Source organism: Sorex fumeus, unplaced genomic scaffold (assembly GCF_029834395.1).
Source record: "Sorex fumeus unplaced genomic scaffold, SorFum_2.1 ptg000003l, whole genome shotgun sequence".
Taxonomy (NCBI): Eukaryota; Metazoa; Chordata; class Mammalia; order Eulipotyphla; family Soricidae; genus Sorex; species Sorex fumeus.
In genome coordinates this window covers 43,685,626-43,713,291 of record NW_026606060.1, presented here as the reverse complement: position 1 = coordinate 43,713,291, position 27,666 = coordinate 43,685,626, and the positions used below count along the sequence as shown (strand labels likewise).

The 27,666-nt window shown below is 42.8% G+C and overlaps 1 protein-coding gene across 1 annotated transcript in view; it reads right to left on the bottom strand.

Moving 5' to 3' along the window:
- The window catches only part of CFAP54 (cilia and flagella associated protein 54), a 363,910-nt gene that overhangs the window by 312,958 nt on the left and 23,286 nt on the right, over nt 1-27,666 (bottom strand). Inside the window, exons 5-9 of the mRNA XM_056119478.1 lie at nt 26,343-26,401; nt 10,137-10,280; nt 8,763-8,876; nt 8,542-8,643; nt 2,247-2,445 (exon numbers count right to left, since the gene is read on the bottom strand). Coding sequence (XP_055975453.1) covers nt 2,247-2,445; nt 8,542-8,643; nt 8,763-8,876; nt 10,137-10,280; nt 26,343-26,401 — 618 coding nt within the window. The remainder of the gene's footprint in view (nt 1-2,246; nt 2,446-8,541; nt 8,644-8,762; nt 8,877-10,136; nt 10,281-26,342; nt 26,402-27,666) is intronic.

Genomic DNA, 27,666 nt, shown 5'->3' with positions numbered 1-27,666 from the left:
TTGTTCATTGATATGCCCAAGCGGGCCCAGTAACATCTCCACTGTGAGGCTTGTTGTTACTGTGTTTGGCATAACAAATACGTCACGAGTAGCTTGCCAGGCTTTGCCATGTGGGCGAGATACTCTCCATGAGGGGCAGAGGAATCGAACCTGGCTCGGCTGGGCCGGCAACTTGCAAGGCAAACGCCCTACCACTATGCTATCAACCTAGCCCAACAACAAAGATCATACACCACGACCAAGTGGGTTTCATCCCAGAGATGCAAGGATGGTTTAACATTCGGAAATCAATCAACATAATCCATCATATTAACAAAAGAAAAGATTAAAAACCATATGATCATATCAATAAATGCAGAGAAAGCATTTGACAAGATCCAGCACCCCTTTATGATGAAAACTCTTGCCAAAATGGGGATAGAAGGGACTTTCCCCAATATAGTTAAAGCCATCTACCACAAGGTTATAGCAAGCATCATCCTCAATGGGGAAAAACTAAAAGCCTTTCCTCTAAGATCAGGGATGAGACAAGGATGCCCACTCTCTCCACTGCTGTTCACCCAATACCCATCCGACAATGGGTGATATCAAGAATGTAGAAAGTACTGGTTGAACTCCACAAGAAGAAAACATTCAACCCATCAAAAAATGGGGCAACAAAATGAACAGAAATTTTCTCAAGGAAGAAACCCAAACGGCAAAAAAAGGGACATAAGAAAATGTTCTACATCACCAATCATCAGGGAAAAGCAGATCAAAACAAGAATGAGATATCATCTCACACCACAGAGACTGGCCCACATCCACAAGAACAAAAGCAACCGGTGCTGGTGAGGATGTGGCGAGAAAGGGACTCTTCTTCACTGCTGGTGGGAATGCCGACTGGTCCAACCCTTTTGGAAAACAGTATGGACAATTCTCAAAAAATTAGAAATTGAGCTCCCATTTGACCCAGCAATACCACTCCTGGGAATATATCCTGGAGAGGCAAAAAAAAAATACAAAATGACATCTACACTTCTGTGTTCATTACTGCACTGTTCACAATAGCCAAATTATGGGAAAAATCCGAGTGCCTGAGAACAGATGATTGGTTAAAGAAACTTTGATACATCTTTACAATGGAATACTATGCGGCTGTTAGAAAAGATGAAGTCATAAAATTTACATACAAGTGGTTCTACATGGAAAATATCATGCTCAGTGTAATGAGCCAGAAAGACAGGGACAGACATAGAAATACTGCACTCATCTGGGGAATATAAAGTAACAGAATGGGAGTTGAATACCCAAGAATAGTTGAGATAAGTACCAGGAGGTCTGCTCCATTGCTTGAAAGCCAGCAGCACATGCTGGGGCAAAAAGCAGCTCAGATAAAGAAGGGAACACCAAAAAAGGATGTTTGGAGGACTTGCTTGGAATGCAAGATGCGTTTGAAAGTAGACTATAAACCGAACACGATGGCCACTCAATAACTTAATTGCAAACTACAACACCCTAAAGGAAAGAGTGAGCAAATGGGAATGCCCTGCCACAGAGGTGGGGTGGAATGGGGGGATTGGGTGGGGGTGGGAGGGCTACTGGGACCATTGGTGGTGGAGAATGGGCACTGGTGGAGGGATGGGTACTCCATCATTGTATAACTGAATCCCAAGCACAAAAGTTTGTAAGTCTACAACTGTACCTCATGGTGTTTCATTAAAAAAAATGAAGTAAAAGAGAAAAGTCAATTGATTCAGAAAAGGCTTTTAATAAAATTCAATAGCAATCCAGGATTGAGAACTGATGAGAGAAAAAAAGAAAGAAAGAAAGAAAGAAAGAAAGAAAGAAAGAAAGAAAGAAAGAGAAAAGAAAACCTTAACAAACCAAGAAAAGAAAAATTCTTAATCTGTAAATGAAAGGCATCACAAATCCTTTAGCAAATTTTAAAAATATTTCCATTTAAGATAATAAATGAGACAAAGATGCTTGCTATTACCACTTCCATTCCATACTTTAACTGGGGGAAACGCTATCGGCAAAAAATATATAAAACAAGAAATAAAAGATAAAGAATTAAAAAGAAATAAAACTGTCATTATTTACAGATAACTATATACATAGCTAATATAAAAGAAAATCTACTAATAAAATTACATGAATTATCAATTGTGAATAGTGAAGTTATTAACCTCAAAATCAATATAAATTGGATATGTTTGTTTTTTGTGTCCTACTATAAAATAGTTTCCTAAGAATTTACTTACCTAATAAAAGCGTTCTTCCTGCTGTGAATAGCTCTGTGACAATATCACGGACTTCTATTTCATCTGTAGCAACTGGTGCAGTTTGTAGTGTTCGTCTATTTGGATCAGAAAGAGCTTCCAAGACAGCCAGAAAGCGGGATGCAGTGCTGTCAAACATCTCATCCAACAGACGTTCGGTGAGAGTAGATGGCCATGAAAACTGGAACAAAAAACAAATAGAGTCCATTTTTTAAAAGTTTTCCAATGTGTGATATTATAAGTAAGGTATATTTAATTGATGGTATGAGAGTGGTTAACTCTATTAACAAGATGACAGTTTTGACAATTCTTCTATTTTGAGATGCAACTCCAGACTTCATTGAAGAAAAGTTGATATCATTCCATCAAAGACTTTGCCATTTCTTAGTCTATTTGTGTTTCCAATGCACATAAATAGACTGTTTCCTTCTTTTTATTAGGGCAGCACCAAATATCCATATGCTTGTGGTACCTTAATTACAGTCTGAAGGAACGGATACTTATATTTTGCTGAAGAATCTCTCAGGAGCACTTTTTAGATCCACAGAACAAAACACCAGATTCAGTGACTCGAGGTGGAGCGCTTTTAAATAAGCAGAGCACAGGGGTATGGTGCCACCAGCAGGTCAATCTGTACCTGTGAGGTGAGTGCATCAGCAGCCTGATGCCGCCTTCAGACTTTCAGATACTCCAAAATTGCTGCTGTGCCTTTGGCCAGACCCCCAAAAACTTGGGGCAAAGTTTACCAAGAAAGTAAATGGTCAAAAGTTAGGTATGTGGGAGACACACTCACAAACCACCTCCACCTCAGCTGTATAATCGGAGGCATGGCCTCTCTGGTTCCTGATTGAACTGCTTAACGGCCATGATCCCAGAGACTCAGAAACAAATCTTGAAACCCAGCAGCTTTTGGCAGAAATGCATCCAGTCCCTGCAGTACGTTATTGGAGCTAGGCCACCCCAGGTGGGAATGGTTTCATGTCTTGGCCTGTTCCCCCTGGCGGCCCAGTGGCTGCCATCCTCCAGAGACCACTGGACAGTCAGGTTTGGGCCCCCAAGATGAGACACGTGGGGCCTCATGGAATGGGGGTGAAGCCGGCCCTTTCCTCCCCGCCCCAACGAGACCCCAAGTCATCGCCCATGAACAGCCTCTCTGGCTCCTGATCAAGCTGCTTAGCGGCCATTATCCCATAGACTCAGAAACAGATCTTGAAACCCAGTGGCTTATGGCAGAAATGCGTCTGGACCCCACAGTAGGTTACTGTCACCGGGCCACCCTAGGGGGTAAAGGGTACTGTCCCTCCACCTGCTCCCCTTTGGCGGCTCGGTGGCCACCATCCGCCAGAGGCCATTGGACAGTCATGTTTGGGCCCGCAGTGATGAGACACGTGGGGCCTTCCGAGATGGGGATTGAGCCGGCCCTTTCCTCCCTGTCCCAATGAGACCCTGAGTCTCCATCCACGAACATCCTCTCTGGCTCCTGAACAAGCTGCTTAACGGCCACGATCCCAGAGTCTCAGAAACAAATCTCAGAACCCAGTGGCTTTTGGCAGAAATGTGTCCAGACGCCACAGTAGGTTATTGTCACTGGACCGCCCCAGGGGGGAAAGGGTGATGTCCCTCCACCTGACCCCCCTTGGTAGCTCAGTGGCCGCCATCCTCCAGAGACAGTCAGGTTTGGGCCCTCAGTGATGAGACACATGGGGCCTCACGAGATGGGGGTGGAACCAGCCCTTTCCTCCTCATCCCAACAAGATCCCAAGTCACCGCCCACAAACGGCCTTTCTGGCTCCTGATCAAGCTGCTTAAAGGCCATGATCCAAGAGACTCAGGAACAAATCTCGGAACCTAACAGGTTTTGGAGAAATCCCTCCAGATTTAAAAACACGAGTGCCTGAGAACAGATGACTGGTTAAAGAAACTTTGGTACATCTACACAATGGAGTACTATGCAACTCTTAGAAAAGATGAAGTCATGAAATTTACATACAAGTGGTACTACATGGAAAGTATCATGCTAAGTAAAATGAGTCAGAAAGATAGGGACAGACATAGAAAGATTGCATTCATCTGGGGAATATAAAGTAACAAATAGGAGACTAACACCCAAGAATAGCCGAGATAAGTACCAGGTGGTTCACTCCATGGCTTGGAGGCCAGCCGCACATGCTAGGGGGAAAGGCAGCTCAGATAGAGAAGGGAGCACCAAGTAAAAGGTGTTGGGAGAATCCTCCCAGGATGGGAGATGCATTCTGAAAGTAGACTATAGACTGAACATGATTGCCACTCAATGCCTCTTTTGCAAACCACAGCACCCAAAAGAAGAGAGAAAACAAAAGGGAATGCCCTGTCACAGGGGTGGGGTGGGATAGGGGGGTATTGGAGGGTGGGAGGGATACTGGGAGCACTAGAGGTGGAGAATGGGCACTGGTGGAGGGATGGGTACTAAATAATTGTATAAATGAAACCCAAGCACAAAAAAATTGTAAGTCTACAACTGTACCACATGGTGTTTCACTAATAAAAATAATTTTAAAAAAAGAAATCCCTCCAGAATTGTTAAAATTTCAGAATTTCAAAATCGTGCGGCCACTACTGCAGTCACATGACATCACACGTTATTCATAACCAGCAATAAAAAACAAATTGTCTACTGTTGCCTTTTCAGCAGATCTGAGTGTTGGGGTAAAATCCCAAATAATAATGGTGGGTCTGGTGTCAAAATATTGAATGTAATCAAAGTAGATAGAGAGTAATGTGGAAATCATCTGCCCCACAGGTCGGGGGAGGGTATGAGATGGGGGTGTGGAGAATGGGCACTGGTGAAGGTTGGGTGTTTCATTATATGACCGAGACTTAAACCTAAAAGCTCTGTAACTGCTCTCATGGTGAGTCAATAAATAAAATTATAAAAAATAAAAATTAATTAATTAATGAATAGGGCTGGAGCGATAGCACAGCAGTAGGGTGTTTGCCTTGCACACGGCCAACATGGCTGACCAGAGTTCGATTCCTCTGCCCCTCTTGGAGAGCCTGGCAAGATACCCATGATGTATTCGATATGCCAAACACAGTATCTCCAATGGAGACGTTACAGGGCCCGCTCAAGCAAATTGATGAACAACGGGAGGACAGTGACAGTGATCAAGCAAATTAATAAGCAGAGACCACTCTCCACACACATGAAGGTACCGACAGAGGAACAAAGGCACATGGGTCCCGGAGCTGAGATCTCCAAGCCTACTCAGTTCGGGGCTGAGCATCCTCCACCCAGATCCTCCAAATTCCAGTAGGCAGGGGTCACACCCACCAACTGGCCCACTGGCACCGTGTAATCCCATCAACGGCCAAGACTCAGAGACTATAAAATCCAGCTCCCGGACATCTTATTATGACATCTTATTATCTCATTCCTACTTTGGATAAACTGGCAGGCTACCGAATGTAACCTGCCCACACGGCAGAGTCTGGCAAACTCCCCGTGGCGTACCCAATATGCCAAATACCAGTAACAAGCCTTGAATATGGTACTTTTTTAAAAAATCTCAGGGCTAGGACGAAGGAGACGTTACTGGGGCCTGCTCGAGGCAATCAACAAATAACAGGATGGTCATGATTGGATTGTGAAGCAGAGAGGAAAATTCTATCACAGAAATTACTTAGGCCCAGATTTGAAGCAATATTTTACAGTATAAATAACTGGCCTTGTGGTAGTTACCTCTGAAGAAAAGTTAATATTTTTAGTAAATGACTGCTGGAGCCCATGCAAATTCCCAGTAACTGTGCTTTGTAACCATTCAAAATGATTTCACCTTCTGCAGATAGCTTTCCTCCACACATCATTCTTATTTTCTGTATTTAGATCTCCAAGGTTGCTCGGATCGGGACTGGGCCTTCTCCACCCAGATCCCCCATCTTTCAGTAGCTAGGCGTTACACCCACCAACTTCTCCCAGCTCTGCCATGTAATCCCATCAACAGCCAAGAGCCAGAGACTATAAAACCAAGCTCAAGGAAGCACGAGGCCGCATTTGCAGCCATGCAACCTCTTACTGTCTAGTTCTCGCTCTCGGATAACCTGGCAGGCTACAGGCTACAGAGAGTAGCCTGCCCGCACGGCAGAGTCTGGCAAGCTCCCTGTGGTGTATTCGATATGCTAAAACCTAGTAACAATGATGGGTCTCATTCCCCTGACCCTGAAAGAGCCTCCAATGTGGCACTTGCTAAAATCTCAGGGCTAGGATGAATGGAGATGTTAGTGGTGCCTGGCCGAGGAAATAGATGAACAACGGGATGACAGTGATACAGTGAGATCACCATGGAAAAAGAGATGTAGCTGAGATTGACTTTTCTTGGATCCCTATAACCTATTCCACTTCTACATACTATGTTTTAAGTGATACCTACTCTGTTGGTTGTTTTGTTAATTCCCCAACAGAAGAAATATTTGTCTTTTAAGCCTGGTTTCTCCCTGTAACCAATGTACATTCCAGCTATGACTACTTCCCACCTATGATTAGGTTGCAGTCCTTCACTTGTGATATTTTCCTCTAGTCTCCCTAATCTAGTCAATTTCCACTCATTATTCCAAAGCCATTTAAAAAGACAAATTTACAATTTAGTCTGTTCTATAGTTTATCATTCTTAAAACCACAGCATGTATCCCATACACAGCTGCTGAATTAATAAAAATTAAACCATGGCAATAGATAATATTTCTGAGGACCAACTACTTGCAAGAAAATTCTAAGGACTTTTTTTACACGAAACTCAGGTAGCTACTACGGCTCTTTTCCCTCTTCATGTGTATCACAAGCTACAATTATTTTATTTATTATGCAATGCCTCAACTGGAACGTAAACTCTCTCCTTCACATAATAGTTACTTTTTAAAAAAATATCTATTTACTCAAGAATCACTAGGTTATAAGAAGTCTCAAAAAAATCCAGAGTCACTGAGATTCAGAGAAGCAGGTGAGAGAGACCAAAGGGACAAAGGCTGAGTACCCCACCAGACATCAACCCTCCCCCTTTCCTTTGGCCTTTAGCTCTGTAGCCAGTATGCTTATGGCTGAGGGGAGGCTGTGAGGAATTTTGACTTGTGTGAGGAGCCAGATGTCACTTCCAGGGACACACAGCAAGTTTCAGAGGGCTGCTCTACAATCAGCTCCTCTGCAGCAGTCAAGACCATGCCCCCAGATGCTGATAATTCTAGCTCCAGCAGGAATTAAAGGGCTGTCTTAAAGTAGTGGGGTTTTGTTTGTGGCTACAGCATAACCTCATTCCTGAACATCCCCAAAGCTGAAGCCTGGAAATTGATGGGAATAGGTACCTCGACCTTCTCTCTAACCTCAAAGCCAATGACCACCTTCAGGGACAAAGGTCTAGAAACCACTGGCTTTCCTCAGCTAGTCTTCAACCTCCTGTCCTTTAAGAAATTAAATTGGGGGCTGGGGAGAGGGGAGCAGCGCAATGGTAGCACAGTGGGTAGTGCGTTTGTCTTGCATGCGGCCAACCTGGGTTCAATCCCTAGCATCCCATATGGTCCACCCCTATTTCCTGAGTGCAGAGACAGGAGTAACCCCTTAGCATCAATGGGTATAACCTAGAAAGGAAAGAAAAAGGAAGGGAGAGGGGAGGGGAGGGAAAGGGAGGGGAGGGGAGGGGAGGGGAGGGGAGGGGGGGAGGGGAGGGGAAGGGAGGGGAGAGGAGGGGAAGAGGGGGGAGGGGAGGGGAGGGGAGGGGAGGGGAGGGGAGGGGAGGAGGGGAGGGGAGGGGAGAGGAGGGGAGGGGAGGGGAGGGGAGGGGAGGGGAGGAGGGGAGGGGAGGGGAGAGGGAAACAGAATTGAGAGCTGGAGAGAGTATAGTAGGTAAAGTGCCTGCTTGGACACAGTAAAATAGATTCCCAGCACTCCATACAGCCCCCCAGACCTCACCAAGAGTGATCCCTAAATGCTGAGGCAGGGGTAAGCCCTGAGCACCACCAAGTGTGGCTCAAAATCCAAATGGAAAAGCAAAAAAGCTTCCAGTTAGCAACGAAGTAAGGCCCTGTCCAGACTAGAAAAGCAGACTTCTCTCTTTGCCATTAGTGCAGGAAGCAGGGACAGGCTGTGTACTTAGTGACCAGGCTTAAAAGATGCAGCACTCTCAGGGGGACTAGTTAGAAACATGAAAGCTTGTAACTATCCCAAGGTGATTCAATAAAATTAAAAAAATGCAGCACTCTAACAAATAATATTGCAAATGGAGTCAGCCAGAAAATGTGTCCTTAAACTTACGGCTTGTGTTTCCTTTATGTTCATTCTTAATTTTGGTCTTAAGTAAGCTTTGTTTTTCTTTCTAGATTCAAATACTCCTCTTTTGAAGATCATCACTGCCATCTGTCTCCAACAGAAGAATAATATATGAATTAACAATGGGATACACTTGTCAACTGTTAATATGTAGTACTTAATTGTAGCATGCAGTAAATTTCCCTGATTTCATAAAATTTTGATACCTTTATCGTGGCCTCTCTATAACAGCTTCTGGATTCTTGCTGTGATTGTGAAGAACTCATTAATTCCAGTTGCCTTAACTCATCGATTTTAGCTAAACCACGCCGAGCAAATGTCTGTATGAAATTAAAATATATTTAAATCATAATAAGTGAGCATATAGTGATTAAAAATATATCAAGACAGTTTGTTTTATTCTCCCAGATATTTGATTTAATTGGAAAATTAAACCCTAGGCTGATACAGACTCCTTATGACACAGGGGCTATTTCATCTATCATTTCTTATAAGCATTACTAAATAATGTAGATCTAAAATTAATAAACTGTCAGATTTTAGATCTATGAATTGGGAAATTTTTCAAGTAATGAAAGCTGGATCTGGGCTAAATAGTAGCCTAGGTAAATGATCACTTCCCAAGCCTCTCATACACACACACACACACACACACACACACACACTTCTCAGTAGTCTTCTCAAATCCTAACTTCCTATCAAAACATATTGTATTATCTATTTAACTATTTACACTGTCCATTTAACTATTTACACTGTCCACTAAATTGTGAAATCATTTAATTTCTATATCTCAGTACTTAGTACATGAGAAATATTCATTAATATCTGATAAAAGGAAGAAAAACAGCAAACTTGTTTATTCAATTAGATCACCATTATTATAATTTTCTAGCGATAACTAAGAATTTCATTAAGGAAATTTATTGTATTAGTTCTTTGCAATGCTTCATTTAATAATTTATCTTTTTTTCACTAAGATGGTTCTAAATCATAACAATATCATATATGAAATTTCCTAATAAGAATTCCAAAAGGAATCAAATGATCAAAACTATAAAATCAATCATTCCCCCAATAAACTTAATAGCTATAGAAGTATGCCACCACTAGTAAATATTAAATAAACTACAGATATACACATATAATAGTTTCTAGAATGTATTCTGGGTTTTTTACAAAATGGATCTCGTGGGGCTGGAGCAATAGCTTGAAGGGCTGAGGGTATGCTTTGCATGCAGGGGGTCTGTGTTATATCCCCTGAACCAGATGGTTCTGTGAACAATGAGCACAAAGCTGATAATGGCCCCAAGATAAAAAAAAAAAGCCACCCCCCCAAAAAAAAGTCTTGCAGATCAATGGGCTATCCCATGAAGCTATTCTATTGCCTATGGGCCATAACCATTGGATTCTTCATTATAAGTTCAGGCTGGAAAAACTTAATATAAAAGAACCAATAACTGTCCTGATGATATAGTTATGGTTGCAAACAACAAAAAAAACCCAGAAATTTCTATAGTTCAGTATCCAAAGAAGAAAATGCTGAACACTGGAATCCTCAAAATTAAAAAGTAACATACCTCTCCATGAATAGCAGCTTGGCTATCATAGTAGCACTGGCAGACCGCAGTGTAAAGAGTAGCTCTCCATGTCAAATACCTGACAGAGAGGAGTGGGACAGAGGACTCCATACATATACTAGCCCACAGGAGATATTCTAAAGCCTGAGAAAGAAAGCAGTGGGATTCATTTTACTTTTAAACTAATGATCATGACCTTATTTAATATAATCAAACTATTAGTTGTGATCACAATTTGATTACTTGAGAAACAGACAAGCATTTAAAAATAAAAACAGAGAATAAGAGAAGGAACACATGGAGGGTGCGGGATCCCGGAGGAAAAGAAAAAAGAAAAAACAGGTTCCAAAAAGAGCCGAGAGCACCGGCAAGTTCCAGATGGAGTAGGCGCCGCATCCCGCCTCCCCCAGATGGAACCCTGGTGACCAGAAGCCTCTACAAACACAGCTCGAGTATGCGGGAACGAGGACTTTTTCTCAAATCTGCCGGACTACACCTCCCAGGTAACCTCTGATCCCGGAAGTCACGCCCACAGCCCGCCCCCCAGCGCCATCTTTGAAACGTTCAAAATAAGAGAAGGAACACATGGAGGGTGCGGGATCCCGGAGGAAAAGAAAAAAGAAAAAACAGGTTCCAAAAAGAGCCGAGAGCACCGGCAAGTTCCAGATGGAGTAGGCGCCGCATCCCGCCTTCCCCAGATGGAACCCTGGTGACCAGAAGCCTCTACAAACACAGCTCGAGTATGCGGGAACGAGGACTTTTTCTCAAAACCACGCGGCCGCCTACGTGGCCGCGCGACATCTCTCTATATACAAAGTGATCAATGAGAAGTAAACCACCCAATCTTTCTCCCTGAAAATCAGAGTTAAGTTTGGAGCATGGCCACAGCCCCAGTAACACAAGGACTTAATGCAGAAACCAGCAGCTTAGAGCGGAAAAGTGAAAGGACTATGCGTTAATCCAGGCCATCAAGTCTGCCAGAGGGGAAAGGGTGTTGCCCCATTCGCCCTCTCTTCTCTGGAAAGAAGGATGGCGGCCGCATGGGAGCCTTGTGGACAGCAGGTATGAGCCGGGGGTGTGGGGGCGACTAAAACCTCATGGGAAGGGGGGCGTTCTGGTCCGTCCTTCACGCCCTACCGAGGTCACCAGTTGCCCCCCATGAGCGGCTCTCCAGCACGGCCACAGCCCCAGAAGCACAAGGGCTTAATGCAGAACCCAGCAGCTTGGAGCAGAAAAGTGAATGGACTATGCGTTGATCCAGCCCATCAAGTCTGCCGGAGGGGAAAGGGTGTTGCCCCATTCGCCCTCTCCTCTCTGGAAAGAAAGATGGCGGCCACATGGGAGCCTTGTGGACAGCAGGTATGAGCCGGGAGTGTGGGGGCGACTAAAACCTCATGGGAAGGGGGGCGTTCCGGTCCGTCCTTCACGCCCTACCGAGGTCACCAGTTGCCCCCCACGAACGGCTCTCCAGCACGGCCACAGCCCCAGAAGCACAAGGGCTTAATGCAGAACCCAGCAGCTTGGAGCAGAAAAGTGAAAGGACTATGCGTTATTCCAGGCAATCATTTCTGCCCAGAGGGGAAAGGGTGTTGCTCCCTTCCGCCCTCCTCCCTCTGGAAAGAAAGATGGCAGCCACATGGGGGCCTTGTGGACAGCAGGTATGAGCCGGGGGTGTGGGGGCAACTAAAACCTCATGGGAAGGGGGGCGTTCTGGTCCGTCCTTCACGCCCTACCGAGGTCACCAGTTGCCCCCCACGAGCGGCTCTCCAGCACAGCCACGGCCCCAGAAGCACAAGGACTTAATGCAGAACCCAGCAGCTTGGAGCAGAAAAGTGAACGGACTATGCATTGATCCAGGCCATCAAGTCTGCCGGAGGGGAAAGGGTGTTGCCCCATTCGCCCTCTCCTCTCTGGAAAGAAAGATGGCGGCCACATGGGAGCCTTGTGGACAGCAGGTATGAGCCGGGAGTGTGGGGGCGACTAAAACCTCATGGGAAGGGGGGCGTTCCGGTCCGTCCTTCACGCCCTACCGAGGTCACCAGTTGCCCCCCATGAGCGGCTCTCCAGCACGGCCACAGCCCCAGAAGCACAAGGGCTTAATGCAGAACCCAGCAGCTTGGAGCAGAAAAGTGAACGGACTATGCATTGATCCAGGCCATCAAGTCTGCCGGAGGGGAAAGGGTGTTGCCCCATTCGCCCTCTCCTCTCTGGAAAGAAAGATGGCGGCCACATGGGAGCCTTGTGGACAGCAGGTATGAGCCGGGAGTGTGGGGGCGACTAAAACCTCATGGGAAGGGGGGCGTTTCGGTCCGCCCTTCACGCCCTACCGAGGCCACCAGTTGCCCCCACGAGCGGCTCTCCAGCACGGCCACAGCCCCAGAAGCACAATGACCTAATGCAGAACCCAGCAGCTTGGAGCAGAAAAGTGAAAGGACTATGCGTTAATCCAGGCAATCATTTCTGCCCAGAGGGGAAAGGGTGTTGCTCCCTTCCGCCCTCCTCCCTCTGGAAAGAAAGATGGCGGCCACATGGGAGCCTTGTGGACAGCAGGTATGAGCCGGGGGTGTGGGGGCGACTAAAACCTCATGGGAAGGGGGGCGTTCTGGTCCGTCCTTCACACCCTACCGAGGTCACCAGTTGCCCCCCGCGAGCGGCTCTCCAGCACGGCCACGGCCCCAGAAGCACAAGGACTTAATGCAGAACCCAGCAGCTTGGAGCAGAAAAGTGAACAGACTCTGCATTGATCCAGGCCATCAAGTCTGCCGGAGGGGAAAGGGTGTTGCCCCATTCGCCCTCTCCTCTCTGGAAAGAAAGATGGCGGCCACATGGGAGCCTTGTGGACAGCAGGTATGAGCCGGGAGTGTGGGGGAGACTAAAACCTCATGGGAAGGGGGGCGTTTCGGTCCGCCCTTCACGCCCTACCGAGGCCACCGGTTGCCCCCCGCGAGCGGCTCTCCAGCACGGCCAGGACTCCAGAATACAGAAACCAATTTCTTAACTATCTGACTTTCAGTAGAAATACTTCCAGGGTCAATAGGTAAAAGAGCAGAAATCCAAAACCAACATTTAATTCTTGAACCCAGCCGTAGAAAGCAAATCACTTCACAATGCTTTTTCAGCATGTCTGATTTGGGGGGGGGGGGGGTAAACTCTAAATAATAGTGGTGAATCTTTTATTGAAACAATGAATCTAATCAAAGCAGATAGAGTGTTAACTAGAATTCATCTGCTTCACAGGGACGGGGAGGGGTGGGGGGTGGGGTTTTATTGGGGTTCTTCATGGTAAAAAATAAGTATTGGTAAAGGGAAATGTGTTTGATATTTGCATGACTGAGACATAAACCTGAAAGCTTTGTAACCTTTCCCACAGTGATTCAATAAATAAATTAAAAGTAAATAAATAAATAAATAAAAACAATAACTTTAGAGAACTCAAAACATAGTTAAGTCATTTTACAACACAACAAGAGAACTGATCTACATAACTGAATCAGCTCGAGGTGTTGAAAGGGAGGGGTGAAGGGGGGCTTGGGGTAGGGAGGTGGGTACACTGGTGATGGATGTGGTGTCAGAAATTTTATGCATGAAAAACAACCACTGACTATTATAAAATCACAAAACCTCACTCAACAAAAATGAAATAATTTCTTTTTAGAAGTCATTTTAGGATCTTGTCCTCATAGTTTTTAAAGTCCTATGATCTCAGCTCATTTTTTAACATTTTAATTCTTATTTAATTTTTTTAATTTTTATTTTATTAAGGGCTGTAGTGATAGCCCAGCAGGTAGGGCGTTTACCTTGCAAGCACCCAACACGGCTGACCTGGATTCGATTCCTCCACCCCTCTCAGAGATCCCAGCAAGCTACCGAGAGTATCACGCCCGCATGGCAAAGCCTGGCAAGCTACCTGTGATGTATTCGATACGCCAAACACAATAACAGGTCTCACAATGAAGATGTTACTGGGCCCACTCAAGCAATCGATGAACAACAGGAGGACAGTGCCGTTAAGTGCAGTGCTGTTTTATTAAATCAAGTGAATTACAAAGGTAAAAAGTCATTCATGATGAGTTTTATGTATACAATGTCCCAGCACCAGTCCCTTCACTGGTATCCACTTCCCTCTACCAATGCCCACCCACCTTTCCCTCCCACCCCCCAGTCTGCCTCTTAACAGACACTGTTTTTTTTTCTTCCCATCCCCCACCCTTTTTTGTATGTTTCTCTTTTTCTCTGATAGGTTACTATGCATCACTTTGCCAACTTGCAGCATCTAGTCCTGTTCCAAAGAGACCATTTCCCTCTATCATTGTTGCAGTGTTCCTTCCCTGACCTGTACCCCTCTCCCCTCGGTGGCAAGCTTCCTAAAAAGGACAAGTTCTTCCTTCTACTGCCTTTGGACATTAGTTATTCCCCTACTCTTGTTTATTTATATCCCACATATCAGCTCATTCTTATTAATATCTATCAAGTAGGGTTACTTGGAAAACCCTAGGGTTACTTTGGAAAGCTCAAAGGGTGACTGGATACTGTTGTTTTTATTTAATAGAAGGAGAAATTGCTCCACATACAATATGCTCCACATAGTACTGGAAATTACAGACTGAGTTGGAACTAAGATTCTAAATCTCAGAATATCCAATCTTAAAATTCTTCCCATACCTAAACCTTACTGGCTAGAAGTAACATCAAGGAAGCAGTGGAGAGTCTTTGGCACTTTGCTGTGATAAGGTGCAGTAACTCAACACAGAAAACATAAATGTTAACACTCTTGTACCTATGAAACTATCAACAAATTTAAAAGATGGAGAGGGAAGATTATAGAGTTAGGGTTATTTTTAGAATTAGGGTTAGTGTTAGGGTATTGGAGCAAGCTGGGATAGTATTTGGGAAAATTATAAATAATGGTGATGGGAAGGGTAATGGTGGTGGGTGGGAGTTGAAACATTGAATATAATAAATTACTGTGAGGAATATTTTAATTATTAAAAATAATAATTTTGTTAATTTAATTTTTAAAAAGTTAGTGTCAGGTGTCAGAGTGATAATACAGCAGATGGGGTATTTGTCTTGCATGAGGCCAACCTGGGTATGATCCCTAGTATACCATATGGTTCAAAGAGCACAGCCAGGTGTGATCCCTGAGCACAGAACCTTGAGGACAGCCAGGTATGGTCAAAAAAAAACAAGCAAAAAAGTATCAGGGACAGGTTTAGAGTCAAGGTTGCATTCGTGTGTAGTGTTAGGTGGAGAGGATTAGGGTTATAGTTAGGATTAAGGGCAGGGTTTCACTTGAGGTTGGCATAAGGTTAGGTCTGAGGTGAGAGAAAGAAAATATAATCAAACATCAATGTCAATCAAGTAGGTCTCACATATCTCCCTCGACACCCTAAGCCCCTGAGATCTACCCCGGAAACTCCTCCTGAACTGGTCCAACTCTGACCTTTGCCCCTCCTCCAGCCTTGGTAAGTGTCACTCTGAAAAGACAATCAATGTCTTATTTCTCCTCATATTTCAGGTACCTAGAACCATGCCAAGTACTGGCACTATCCCCAAGTATTACTAAATGAATTCAGTGAACAACCCTAAAGTCCGCAAAACCAACAACGTGAGAGCAGCAAGTGTTCTAAAGACTCAAGAGGATAATGAAAATAAATGTGGTTCAAAGGAATGAAAGCAGCCAGTGTTGGTGTGGTTGTGGAGAGAAAGGGACTCTCCTACACTGTTGGTAGGACTGCCGACTGGTCCAGCCTTTTTGGAAAACAATATGGGCATTCCTTCAAAAACTAGAAATTGAGCTTCCATATGACCCAGCAATACCACTTCTGGGAATATATCTGGAGGGTGCAAAAAAGCACAGAAGAAATGACATCTTCACCTGTATGCTCATTGCAGCACTGTTCACAATAGCCAGAATCTGGAAACAATCCAAGTACCTGAGAACAGACAACTGGTTAAAGAAACTTTGGTACATCTACATAATGGAATACTATGCAGCTGTTAGGAAAGATGAAGTCATGAAATTTGCTTATAAGTGGATGGTCATGAGAGTATCATGCTAAGTGAAATGAGTCAGAAAGAGAGGGACAGACATAGAATAACTACATTCATTTGTGGAATATAAAATAACATAATATGAAACTGACACCCAAGGACAGTAGACACAAGAGTCAGGAACATTGCTCCATAGTTGGAAGCCTGTCTCGTGAGCTTGGGGAGAAGGCAGCTGGAATGGAGAAGGGATCTCTAAGTCAATAATGGTTGGAGGAATCATTCGGGATGGGAATGTGTGCTGAAAGATAAAGGACCAAATGTGATAGCCTCTCAGTATCTATATTGCAAACCATAACGCCTAAAACTAGAGAGAGTATAGGGAAAATTGTCTGCCATAGAGGCTGGGGGAGGGTTGAGAAGGGTGTGTGTGAGGGGGGATACTGGGGACATTGGTGGTGGAAAATGTGCACTGGTGAAGGGATGGGTGTTCAATCATTGTATAACTGAAACTCAAACATGAAAGCTTTGTAACTGTATTTCTCCATGATTCAATTTTAAAAAGAAAACGAATGTGGACAATAAAGCAGGTCCTATACTAACATACTTGACCCTCAATAGTTAAGAATGCATTGAGGAAAAGTAGGTAGAGTGTAGTTAAAACTGCCTTGAAAAAGACAAATCATCAAAAAGTTTGTCAGGATGAAAGAGAAATAGTACAGCCTGTGGTGAAGACATTTGCAACCAACCCAGTTCAACCTCTGGCTGGTAGCACTTCATAGTCCCCAGAACGTCACCAAACGCACAGCCCTCAAGGTCCCCAGACACTGTGGAGGTGGCATATGCCCTCTGAATAATGTATCTTCAGTCCCTTCAGTCACCCGCTACCAAGAATCACAGAGGGACCCAGGATCTCCTGAGCACAAAGGTCCAGAAGTAACAGCAAACCCCTCACACTGACACAGTGCTTATAGAAAAAAAAAACATAGCAAACACTGTTAACATTCACATCCTATTAACTTCTTTGAGGCTTTCAAAGATAGTGTGTGTTAACAAGTGCACACTCAGCTCAGCCAACAACTAAGAGAGAAAGGAAAGCTTGAAAGGTCAGAATTTTCCACTGTGTAGGAGGTTTTGATTCCAGAACTAAAAAGACAGCAGAAGGGATTTTACATAGAATTGTAATGTTCTTTTCTAGCCACTGGAATGTAAGGTCGTACCACTAAAATGTAAATTAACTCAGGAAAAGAACCTTGTCTGTCTTGTTCACAGGCCCTAACATTTCATCCGAGCTATAACAGACATGCAAGAAGTGTTGCTGACCAGCAGGCCAGAATTAAAGCTTCAGATATTAAGTATGGACTGTTTCAAGTAATCACTGAGCCAAGAGGTGAAAAAAAGTCACTCTAATCATATCCCCATTCCCATATCACCAGTCACACCACCTGATGTCTGAGTTCTCTACCCAAGAGTTCCCATTTCTAGTAAGAAGAAACATGCCACATTACATTAGATCATTTTTGGTTTTTAATTGAATCACTGTGAGATAGGCCCTTACAAAGCTGCTCATGATTAGATTTCAGTCATACACAATTCCAACACCCGCCCGTCCACCAGTGTACATTTCCCAGCACCAGTGTCCCCAGGTTCCCTTTCATTACCTCCTACCCCCTCCACCCTCCAGCTTGCCTCTATGGCAGAGGTTTTTCTTTTATCTCTGTCTCTGTCTCTATCTCTATCTCTCTCTCCTTTTAGGAATTGTGGTTTGCAATATTGATACCGAAAGTTATCAAGAATACCCCTTTACTTACTTTTAACACTCAGATCTTGGTCAATGGTTGGAATCAATCACAAGTGGTGGGGGCAGGCGGAGGGTATGACTGAGGTAGAGATAGAGAAGAGACCAGTATGACAATAATTGATAATAATGTTGGGGAATGATCACGCTGGACATGAGATCATTTTAACATGGGTGGTGCTACCTCAATCTGCAGTGAAGTCCACCTGGATATACCTCCAGTGCACTGTCCCTAATTATATCCTCTGGAATAACAGAACCTCATCCAAGTCTTACTTCCAAATCAAGGTCTCTGAAGAATCTGAAAACACCAACACAATGTGCACTCTAGTCCCAAGATAAAGATCCCGAAGCACCCCTGGAACTCCCAACTATATTGCTCTTTCCATGATGGCTGGTTTCCAACAACATCCCTTGTCACCACTACCCCTTTGGAGTGAATGAATAGGCAACAGCAGAATTAAAACTCTCTGCCTCTGGTTCTTGACACTTCAACTCTACTAAATCAGTCTGGATTGCTTTATGGTGGTCTCTGTTGTCTGCTGCTGCTGCTGTTTGTTTGCTAACCTTGTTTTACTGGGAAGTGAGCTAGAATTAACAGCTATCCCAATTCTGGAATTTTTTCACAAACCCTACTGTGGATTTTTGCATTTGGACTAGTGAGACCTGGGGAGAGGGGCGGGAGGGGACAGAGTTTTGGGGTTAAACTAGGTACAAATGGTATCCGATTAATATCACAAGCTTTTCCAAAAGTTCTGCAGATTTCTGGCATTAGAACTTTCACATGTCAAAACAAAAATAATTTCAGCTACCAACTGTTTGCATTACATTGGGGTTCTGTTTCACACTAAGAATAAAGGACAAAGGTCAGATTTTGCTGCCAGAATCTGACCTTAAAATATAATCTAATCTGATTCCAAGAAGCTAAGCTGCTTGTAACCTACAGAGCCTGGCTGGAACTCACACTTTGAACACCCGAGTACAGCATTCTTTCCATTGCATGAGGTAGTCCCAAAGACAACAAAAAGAGTTCTGAAAAACCACGGTTCCACTCAGGGTTCTGAAAACCACTAGTCAGTGTGAAAGAAGAAATTAATTCGCAGCCATTTCTTTTTCTTTCCCCTGACACAAAAATGAGGAAGAGAGGGAGGGAGGGAGGGAGGGAGGGAGGGAGGGAGGGAGGGAGGGAGAGAGGGAGGGAGGGAGGAAGCAAGCAAGTGAGCGAGCAAGCAAGCAAATAAAGAAAAAAAAGAAAGAGCCCAACGCAAACAACACCGAAGTGTTAGGAAGGGAAAAGACACAATTAATCTGCTCGGCCACAGGATGGCAGTGCTGCATCATTTATATCTGCTACTTGCTCAGGGAAAAAGCATTTTAAACCCTGAAGGTGACGTTTATGTAATGGTATGTGAAACAGTTGGGCAGTAATTATTTAAACCACAAACTATTTCAGTTTTATAGTAAAATGAGACCAAAATCAACTTTTCTTAGAATGGATTGATTTTACTGTGGTCTCTAATGTTCGGTGAGTACTAAAGGCCTCAGAAGAAAGATTTTGCCCTAAAGGAGAGAGTGCTTTAGGGCAAAGTTTTTAGAGAAACAGGCTTCAAAGATCAGGCCTCTCTCCTTTTCCAAAGCCTATGCTGCTGACCTGACTTGGCCCAAAAGTAAGTATTCCTAGCTGGAAAAGCGTCCCTGGGCAGTCTGTGGAAACACACTCATGTCAAAAGTGGTTAATACTTTAACACAACTCTTTCACTTCCAGTTAAACTAAAAATTCTGGTTGGTGACAGGATTAAGTTTAGTCAACCAACATGCATTATTCTAGAAGTTCTGAGAGGCAGTGTAGCACTGGATCGGTTTCAGCAAACCCCTAACTCAACATGTGACAGTGAAAAAATGGAATCTTTCTTTGTTATCCTTCAAGATTATTTTTATTGAATCAATGTGAGATGGCCGCTTGTAAGGCGAACGCCCTACCGCTGTGCTATCGCTCCAGCTGGAGCGATAGCACAGCGGGTAGGGCGTTCGCCTTACAAGCAGCCAACATGGCCGACCCGAGTTCAATTCCTCCGCCCCTCTCGGAGAGCCTGGCAAGCTACCGAGAGTATTCGATATGCCAAACACAGTAACAACAAAGTCTCCAATGGAGACGTTACTGGGCCCGCTCGAGCAAATCGACGATCAACGGGAGGGCCTTTACCTTTACCAATGTGAGATAGACCACAAAGCTGTTTATGATTAGGTTTCAGTCATAGTGTTCCAACACCCATCCCTCAACCAGTGTGCATTCCCCAGCACCAGTGTCCTCAGTTTCCCTCCCATCACCACACACCCCTGCCTCTATGCCAAGAGCCTCCCTACCTCGCTCCTTCCCTTCCTCCCTCCCTCCCTATCTCTCTACCCCCCTCCCCTGCCTCTATACCTTCCTGCCTCCCCCCCCTCACCTCCTTCCCCCCTCCCCCGCACCATTTGTGCAGTGTGGTCTGCAATACAGATACCGAATGGTTATCATGGTTATCGTCTAATGTAGAATAACATTGGTTTGTCCTTTCTCCCTGGCCACAGAGAGCTTGAGTTTGTTGGATTTCACCCATTCACAGTGCTCCCGAGGCACGCCCATTCCTCTGTGTGTTTATCTTCAACTTCTCTGTGCTCTGTTTCTCAACCGGTTAATCACCTATTTTCCCCCAAGCCTTGTATAGTCAAGTTCCTCATAAATCTCTAATATTGTATTTGTAAGTGAGATATTGGTTTTCTCCTTCCCTTATGACCTTTTGCATAGTTTGATTTAGAGCAACTTATTTTCTGTACAGACACAGGAAGACAGTTAATGCTATGCTTTTGTAACTTGGGAATTAATTGACTCTAAATAATATTCTTTCCTGGGCATCTGCTTTCTCTACTTATGCCTCAGTTGCCCTTAGTTCCTAGCACCCCAAAAGCAGGGTACCGACAAGAGAGTGGATGGACCCAGGGTAAGCTATGAGCTACCTGGCATCAAAACGGGCCAGGCCAAGCACCATAATACTTAACTGTAAGTTAAGAGCATGGTCATGGACAAATTCTATCATGATCCAAAGAGTAATAACTGGATTAGGACTCTGCTAGGGTTAGGAAAGACTAATCTGGCCTGAACACTGTAGTCTGAGATCTATAGCGAGACGTCCCCAGAAAAGCCACACTACAAACTTAATAATATCTCTTATTGTGGCCATACAAAATGACTAGAAAGATTATTTAGAAGTAAGTAAATTTAAGATAGTTGTTGGACTAAAGAAGGAGAAACCCACCTCTTGGTATTTTGGCTCTGAGCTGATCTCCTGGCTACAGGAGTTCTTTGTCTTCCCTAGGAAGTAAGGGCTTTTATATGTTGATTGTGCTACATGTGTAGTTGCTACCCCCAATGCTTGGAGGTTGGGCTAGACCAAGGCTGTGAGATTGAGTGGGGAGAGACTACTGTGGGGGACAGGAGGAAATGGGAATGAGGGGCAGTGGGGGGCTGTAATGGGGCACTTAGTGAGACTGAAACAGGCACATAGGGAGAATGGAATAAAGGGCAACTGATCACCAACCAGCCTGGTGGCGCTGTTTCCTCCTTCCTACGTTGGTTGGTGGCGGCAGCAAGCCTGAGTGGGAAACCAGCTCAGGGGCACCAAATGCATATGGCAAGTGAGAGAGACCACCACCGCAAACCTGCTCACTTATTTTGTGATTACACAGTGTATATCCCTTTACTTACACTTTTAACACTTAGGTCTTGTCCAGCATGATTATTTCCAACTATTATTGTCATACTGGTCTCTTCTCTATCTTACCACCATCCACTCTGTACACACTTGTGGTAGATTCCAACCTTTTACCAGTCCACCTAGCCGTTGTTTTCCCTATTCTTCTACTGTATATTTTTACATACCACAAATGAATGCAGTTATTCTATACCTGTCCCTCTCCTGACTCATTTCACTCAGCATGATATTCTTCATATCCATCCATTTATAAGCAAATTTCATGACTTCATCTTTCCTAAAAGCTGCATAGTATTCCATTGTGTAGATGCACCATAGTTTCTTTATCCTTTTGTCTGTTCTCGGTACCCAGTTTGTTTCCAGATTCTGGCTACTGTGAATAGTGCTGCAACGAACATAGGGGTGCAGATGGTATTTCTGATGTATGTTTTGGGGCCCCCGGGCTATATTTCCAGAAGTGGTATTGCTGGGTCACATGGAAGCTCAATTTCTAATTTTCTGAGAAATGCCCTTACTGTTTTCCAAAAGGCTGGACCAGTCGGCATTTCCACCAACAATGAAAGAGAGTTCCTTTCTCCCCACATCGGCACCAGCACTGGTTGCTCTTGTTCTTTTGGATGTGTGCCAGTCTCTGTGGTGTGAGATGATATCTCACTGTGGTACCGATTTGCATCTTCCTGATAATTAGTGATGCAGAGCATTTTTTCAAGTGCCTGTTAGCCATTCTAATTTCTTCTTTGAGGAAGTTTCTGTTCATTTCTTCTCCCCATTTATTAATTAGGAAAAATGAACCTTTCTCACTCTCAGTTTCCTCTTTATATGGAGACAGTAATAGCACTTTCTCAAAGTGAAGGTACAGAAATTGAGTATCATATGGAGGTTTTAGAACCATGGTGGTAGGCATTCACTCAACAAATAGTAATGAAGAGGGTGGGATCTATCTTGCAACACCAGAATTGTTTTGTGTGCAAAATCCTTCCCAGCATACCAAACACACAGCAGGAACTCAACAAAAATAAAAGTGGTAGCCAAACATAGCCAGAAAGATAGTACCAGTGGGTAAGGCACAAGTGTTACATGTGGCCAACAAGGGTTATTGTCCCCTGAGTACTGTTTGCCTTGATCCCTAAGTACAGAATCAGGAGTAACCCTTGAACATCACTGGGTGCTCTCCTGGCCAAAAAGAAAGTGGCAGCCATTACACCTAGATTCTGTAAGAATGCAAGCTAAGGTTACTCCAAGGTAAGAGCAAGAGGAATCTCAGGAGTGTGTTTCTATTTCTATTATATGCTATGTCAAATGTGTACTTCAGAGCAGAGCAGAACTAGCATCCTTCAGACCCAGGAGACCTAGATATAGTCAAAACCCCAAGGGTTTGTCCCCATTAAATGGGCATGTTTATGGCCTAAACTCAAGAATCAACTCATCAGCTGAGACTTTGAAAATTTCTAAGTATAACTGTTAATTTTCTTGAAGCACAGCATACTGAAGAAACTGAAGTGCTAATGGCACAGCAACACACACCCCAAAATGGCTTCTTTCATTACCAAATCCACCCATCCCACATTACTAAGATCATGGAACTACCCTTCTTGTTTTCAGAAAGAAATCCAAGTTCTATGGAGGGAAGAGAATGTCTTACATAGGGCATAAATAAGAAATTATTTAAGATGACTGTCACATTAAATTAAAATTCTCTTAGTGTTAACAAGTACAAACACTAACAGCTAACTGTTGGCACAAATATCCCTTCCCTTCGAAATTTTGGCAAGCAAATGCTGTATCAGACCCAACAATGAAAAAGGTCTGTGAATCTGTATCTGTTTCTACAGAAAGTGCAACAAATATGCAAATTATTCTTGGGAAACCAATGTCAACTAAATATAGATGCATCTATAAGCCACATTTTCATTTTACATGGGACAGTCTCACCCCTCATTTAAAAAAATAAAATTATAAATTTATTTTTTGTTTCAGTCACCATGAAATTAGTTATTCATGATTAGGTTCCAGGCACAAAATTTTGCCACACTGATCCCTTCACCCAGTGTCCACTTCTTCTCTCCACCAATGTCCACTGCTACTGACACAATTTCCTAGCTCCAACCAATCTGCTTTTACAAAAGACCCTTTATATAAATGTGTATATATACATATATATGTACACACACACATATATATGTGTATATATATATATATATGTTTTTGCAGTGGATTACAGTACTATTGCTAATTCAGTTTCAGACATAAAACTTTATCACTTTTTAACACCATCTCCTCCTCCCAGTTTAATGCTTCTATAAATGCTGCCCCAGCCCCCTCAAGTGGCACATTTCCTACTGAATACCAGATCTCAAGTTCTTTGTCTTCATTGTCTTTGTCACCCCTCATTTTAATTCAGACTCAAGAAACTGGCACAAAGCATGTTCAAGGCACTGTCAGTAATCAGGTTTTTTATTTGAAGAACAGCACAGAGAGAGAACACATAAGGTTATCATTTGCTTCTATTTTTGTTAACAATTGTCAACTTTTAAGATACTTGGCTTTGTTTTGAGGATATAAGAAAAAGTATCTTTCCTGAGTGTTCAACTATCCAGATAAGATTCTGGACAGAATAAGGTAGTAGTGTTTCAGGTGCCTAAAGCAATTCTAACATGGTCTCCATGGGACTATATTCTCCCTTCTTGGCCTACATTTCAATAACTGAACAATGAACACAGAGAAAAACTACATCTCCTGTAGCGAGAGGTTAGCAGTACTGTCACAGAGTTAATAGAAGTGCAAGTCACTTTCTAAAGCTCAAACAGAAAAATATTGCTTGAAATAAGGTTCTTGTGGGGGAACTATCTCAAAGGACTAGAGTTCATGCTTTTCATGAGATGCTCTATATTCAGTTCCCAGCACCTTATGGTCCCCTGAGAACTGCCAGGAATGAAACCCCTCCCCCTCAACATAAAGACAGGAATACCCCAAACAACACTAACTATCGTCCCAATATTTTTTTAAATTAAGATAATTATAATAAGATACCTTAAGCCCAGCATGTAAACTGAATAGAATTTAAGTTATCTGTTCATTAACTAATGGACCAACCAGCATGTAGGCCATAAGTAAAATCCAAGCTCTCCAAGAAAACTAAAGTAAAAGTTCCAGAATATGACAAGAAATAGGGGAACCACAGTTGCTCATTTAAAACTGGGATATCTTTCAGAGAGAAAGCAGGCATTAGTCTAATTATTTTTGAACAACAGGTACAAACCAATACTTTCTAGACAAAGCCAGGAGGAATGCTCTTTCTCCCAGGAGAAGTACTTATCACATGAAGGTTCAATAACAAGTTGCCAAGATATGACTATGGTCATAATGCAAGAGAGACCCAAGGTCATTAGAGAATATTTACCAATTTTAGCAAATTTTCTTCTTTTCAGTAATACAATTGACCCTTGAAATGGGTCCACTTAAGAACTGGATGCTGAAAGTAGATAAAGGGATAATAGCACTGTAGCACTGTCCTCCTGTTGTTCATTGATTTGCTTGAGCAGTCACCAGTAACATCTTCATTGTGAGACTTGTTGTTACTGTTTTTGGCATATCAAATACTCCACAGGGAGCTTGCCAGGCTCTGCCATGCGGGCAAGATACTTTCGGTAGCTTGCTCTCTGAGGGGTGGAGGAGTCAAGGAAAATGCTCTACCCGCTGTGCATAAGGCCCAGAAGAAAAGAGAAAGGGGGGGGGAGAGAGAGAGAGAGAGAGAGAGAAAGAGAAAGAGAAAGAGAAAAGTGCCTGACAGGTGCTCTGGGTGGGGGTAGGTAGGTTATGAGGAGGAAAACTGGGAACACTGGTGGTGGAAAATGCACTTGGTGAAGGGCTAGGTGATGGAACGTTGTATGACTAAAACCCAATCATCAACAACTTTGTCATTGTGTATCTCACAGTGATTCAATTAAAAATAAATAAATTAAAAATAAATGGATCCACTTATACATGAATTTTCTTGTAAAACATGTTATGTAAATTTATGATACTGATACATAATGTGTCATAAATACATAAATTTATGATACAGATAAGTACTACAAGTATTTTCTTAGCTAACTTTATTATAATAATAAGACAGTACATAATTTATATAGCATACAAAATAAGTGCTAACTGACTATTTAGATTACTGGTAAGACTTTCTCAAAAACAGCTTAGCAGTTCAGTTTTAGGAGAGTCAAAAGTTATGCTGAGATTTTTAACTTTGAGAAATGGGGAAATGAGTAAGTAGTCAGTACACTTACACTTTCAAGGGTCAACTGTACTTTATTATCTCAACTTTTTCGTAAGATCATGTTAAAGTAAAACTTAAACTATATAGTATATATGGTCCTTAATTTTGTTGTGACTCATTAATTTCTTTTTATTTAGCTTTCAATGCTAACGAAAGTCCTTTAAAAAATAAAGAAACAGGCTGGAGTGATAGCACAGCGGGTAGGGCATTTGCCTTGCATGTGGTCAAATCAGGTTCGATTCCCAGTATCCCATATAGTCCACTGAGCACTGCCAGGAGTAATTTCTGAGTGCAGAGCCAAGAGTAACCCCAGTGCATCTCTGGGTGTGACCCAAAAAGCAAAAAATAAAATTTAAAATGAACATGGACAAGATATTGGTCAGTAATTTTCATACCTTGGCAGACTGGCCTACGACCATCAGTTTTCTGCAAATCGTGTAAATGTAAATAGTACCTAAATGGAAAAAATATTGTAACATGGTTTATAGACATGTTATAAACATTCTATATCTAATTTCTGTATTTTAAACCTGAAGTTACCAAAACAAATGATGTCATTATAAAGTCTAATAAAAAACTAGAAAGTTATATTTATCAAAATTATTTGACAATTTTTAGCATTAAAAGAACTAATATGACCATATTTTTCAATACACTGGCATAGGAAATTTTTGCTTTTATTTTAAAGACAGTTTAAGTTGAAATTGTACAGATGAATATTCATGTAGTATAATTTATGTGCCCTCTGGTTTTACTAATTCATATAAACATTATTAGTTCCCATGTTTTCTGTACAGCTGTAAACCAAAGATTTATCTACAAATAAGATGAAAATGCATATTTAATAAACATGGCACAAAGCCCAACAAGGAAGCTCATAATAATTTAAAAACCATAATGTATAATTGGTTGCATTAGATTAATTTGCAGTATCTTATATGCAGTCTCGTATAATATTTATCCCATTATTATTGCCTTACAAGCAACCTACTGAAAAAACCTTTTTCAAATCTATCATTAAAGAAGAAATTATTTTTTGGACAAGCCATTAATAAAATTAGGATAAAAGACCGGTGGCAGGCTGGTGGGGGAGGAGGGTGAGGGGATGGAGGGGGGGCGGGGAATAGAAACAACCTGAGCACAGACCTCTATATACAAAGGATATTATCACACTACAAACACATGCCAAAGATGGTAACACTCTTTAATGAGGCATGTAATCATAATGACAAGCAGTGCAAATATTTTCTATAAAATGGCTGATATAAAATTTATAACCATCAAAATTCAACAATTATGAATCCTATGCTCATGTTTAAACTTTAAAAGTGTCTGAAAAAACAGCAACTGCTCCCGAACATACATCACTTTACTAAAGTTAAACAAACATTAATTATATGTCAATGATATAAACAACTCTGAACACTTTAGCACCATGGACTTCACAGAGAAGGCAATAGGTCCATCAACATTCAAGGACACAGCATGCGTTCTTACTGTAACTGCTCCTGTGATGTGTAGTTAATATTTATTGTTCGGTGAGTTCCACCAGTTAAGAAACCATTTGGCTAGTAACAGCTGGAGCCATGCTTATCTCAAGTTTCTATGTTGATCTCTGCCCTTGGTCTTTTAAACTAAGTAGTTGTAACACTGTGTTTCTTTGTGGGGGGAAAAAAAAAAGAATAAGTACTGAGTAATAATATGAACACAGACCTCTCC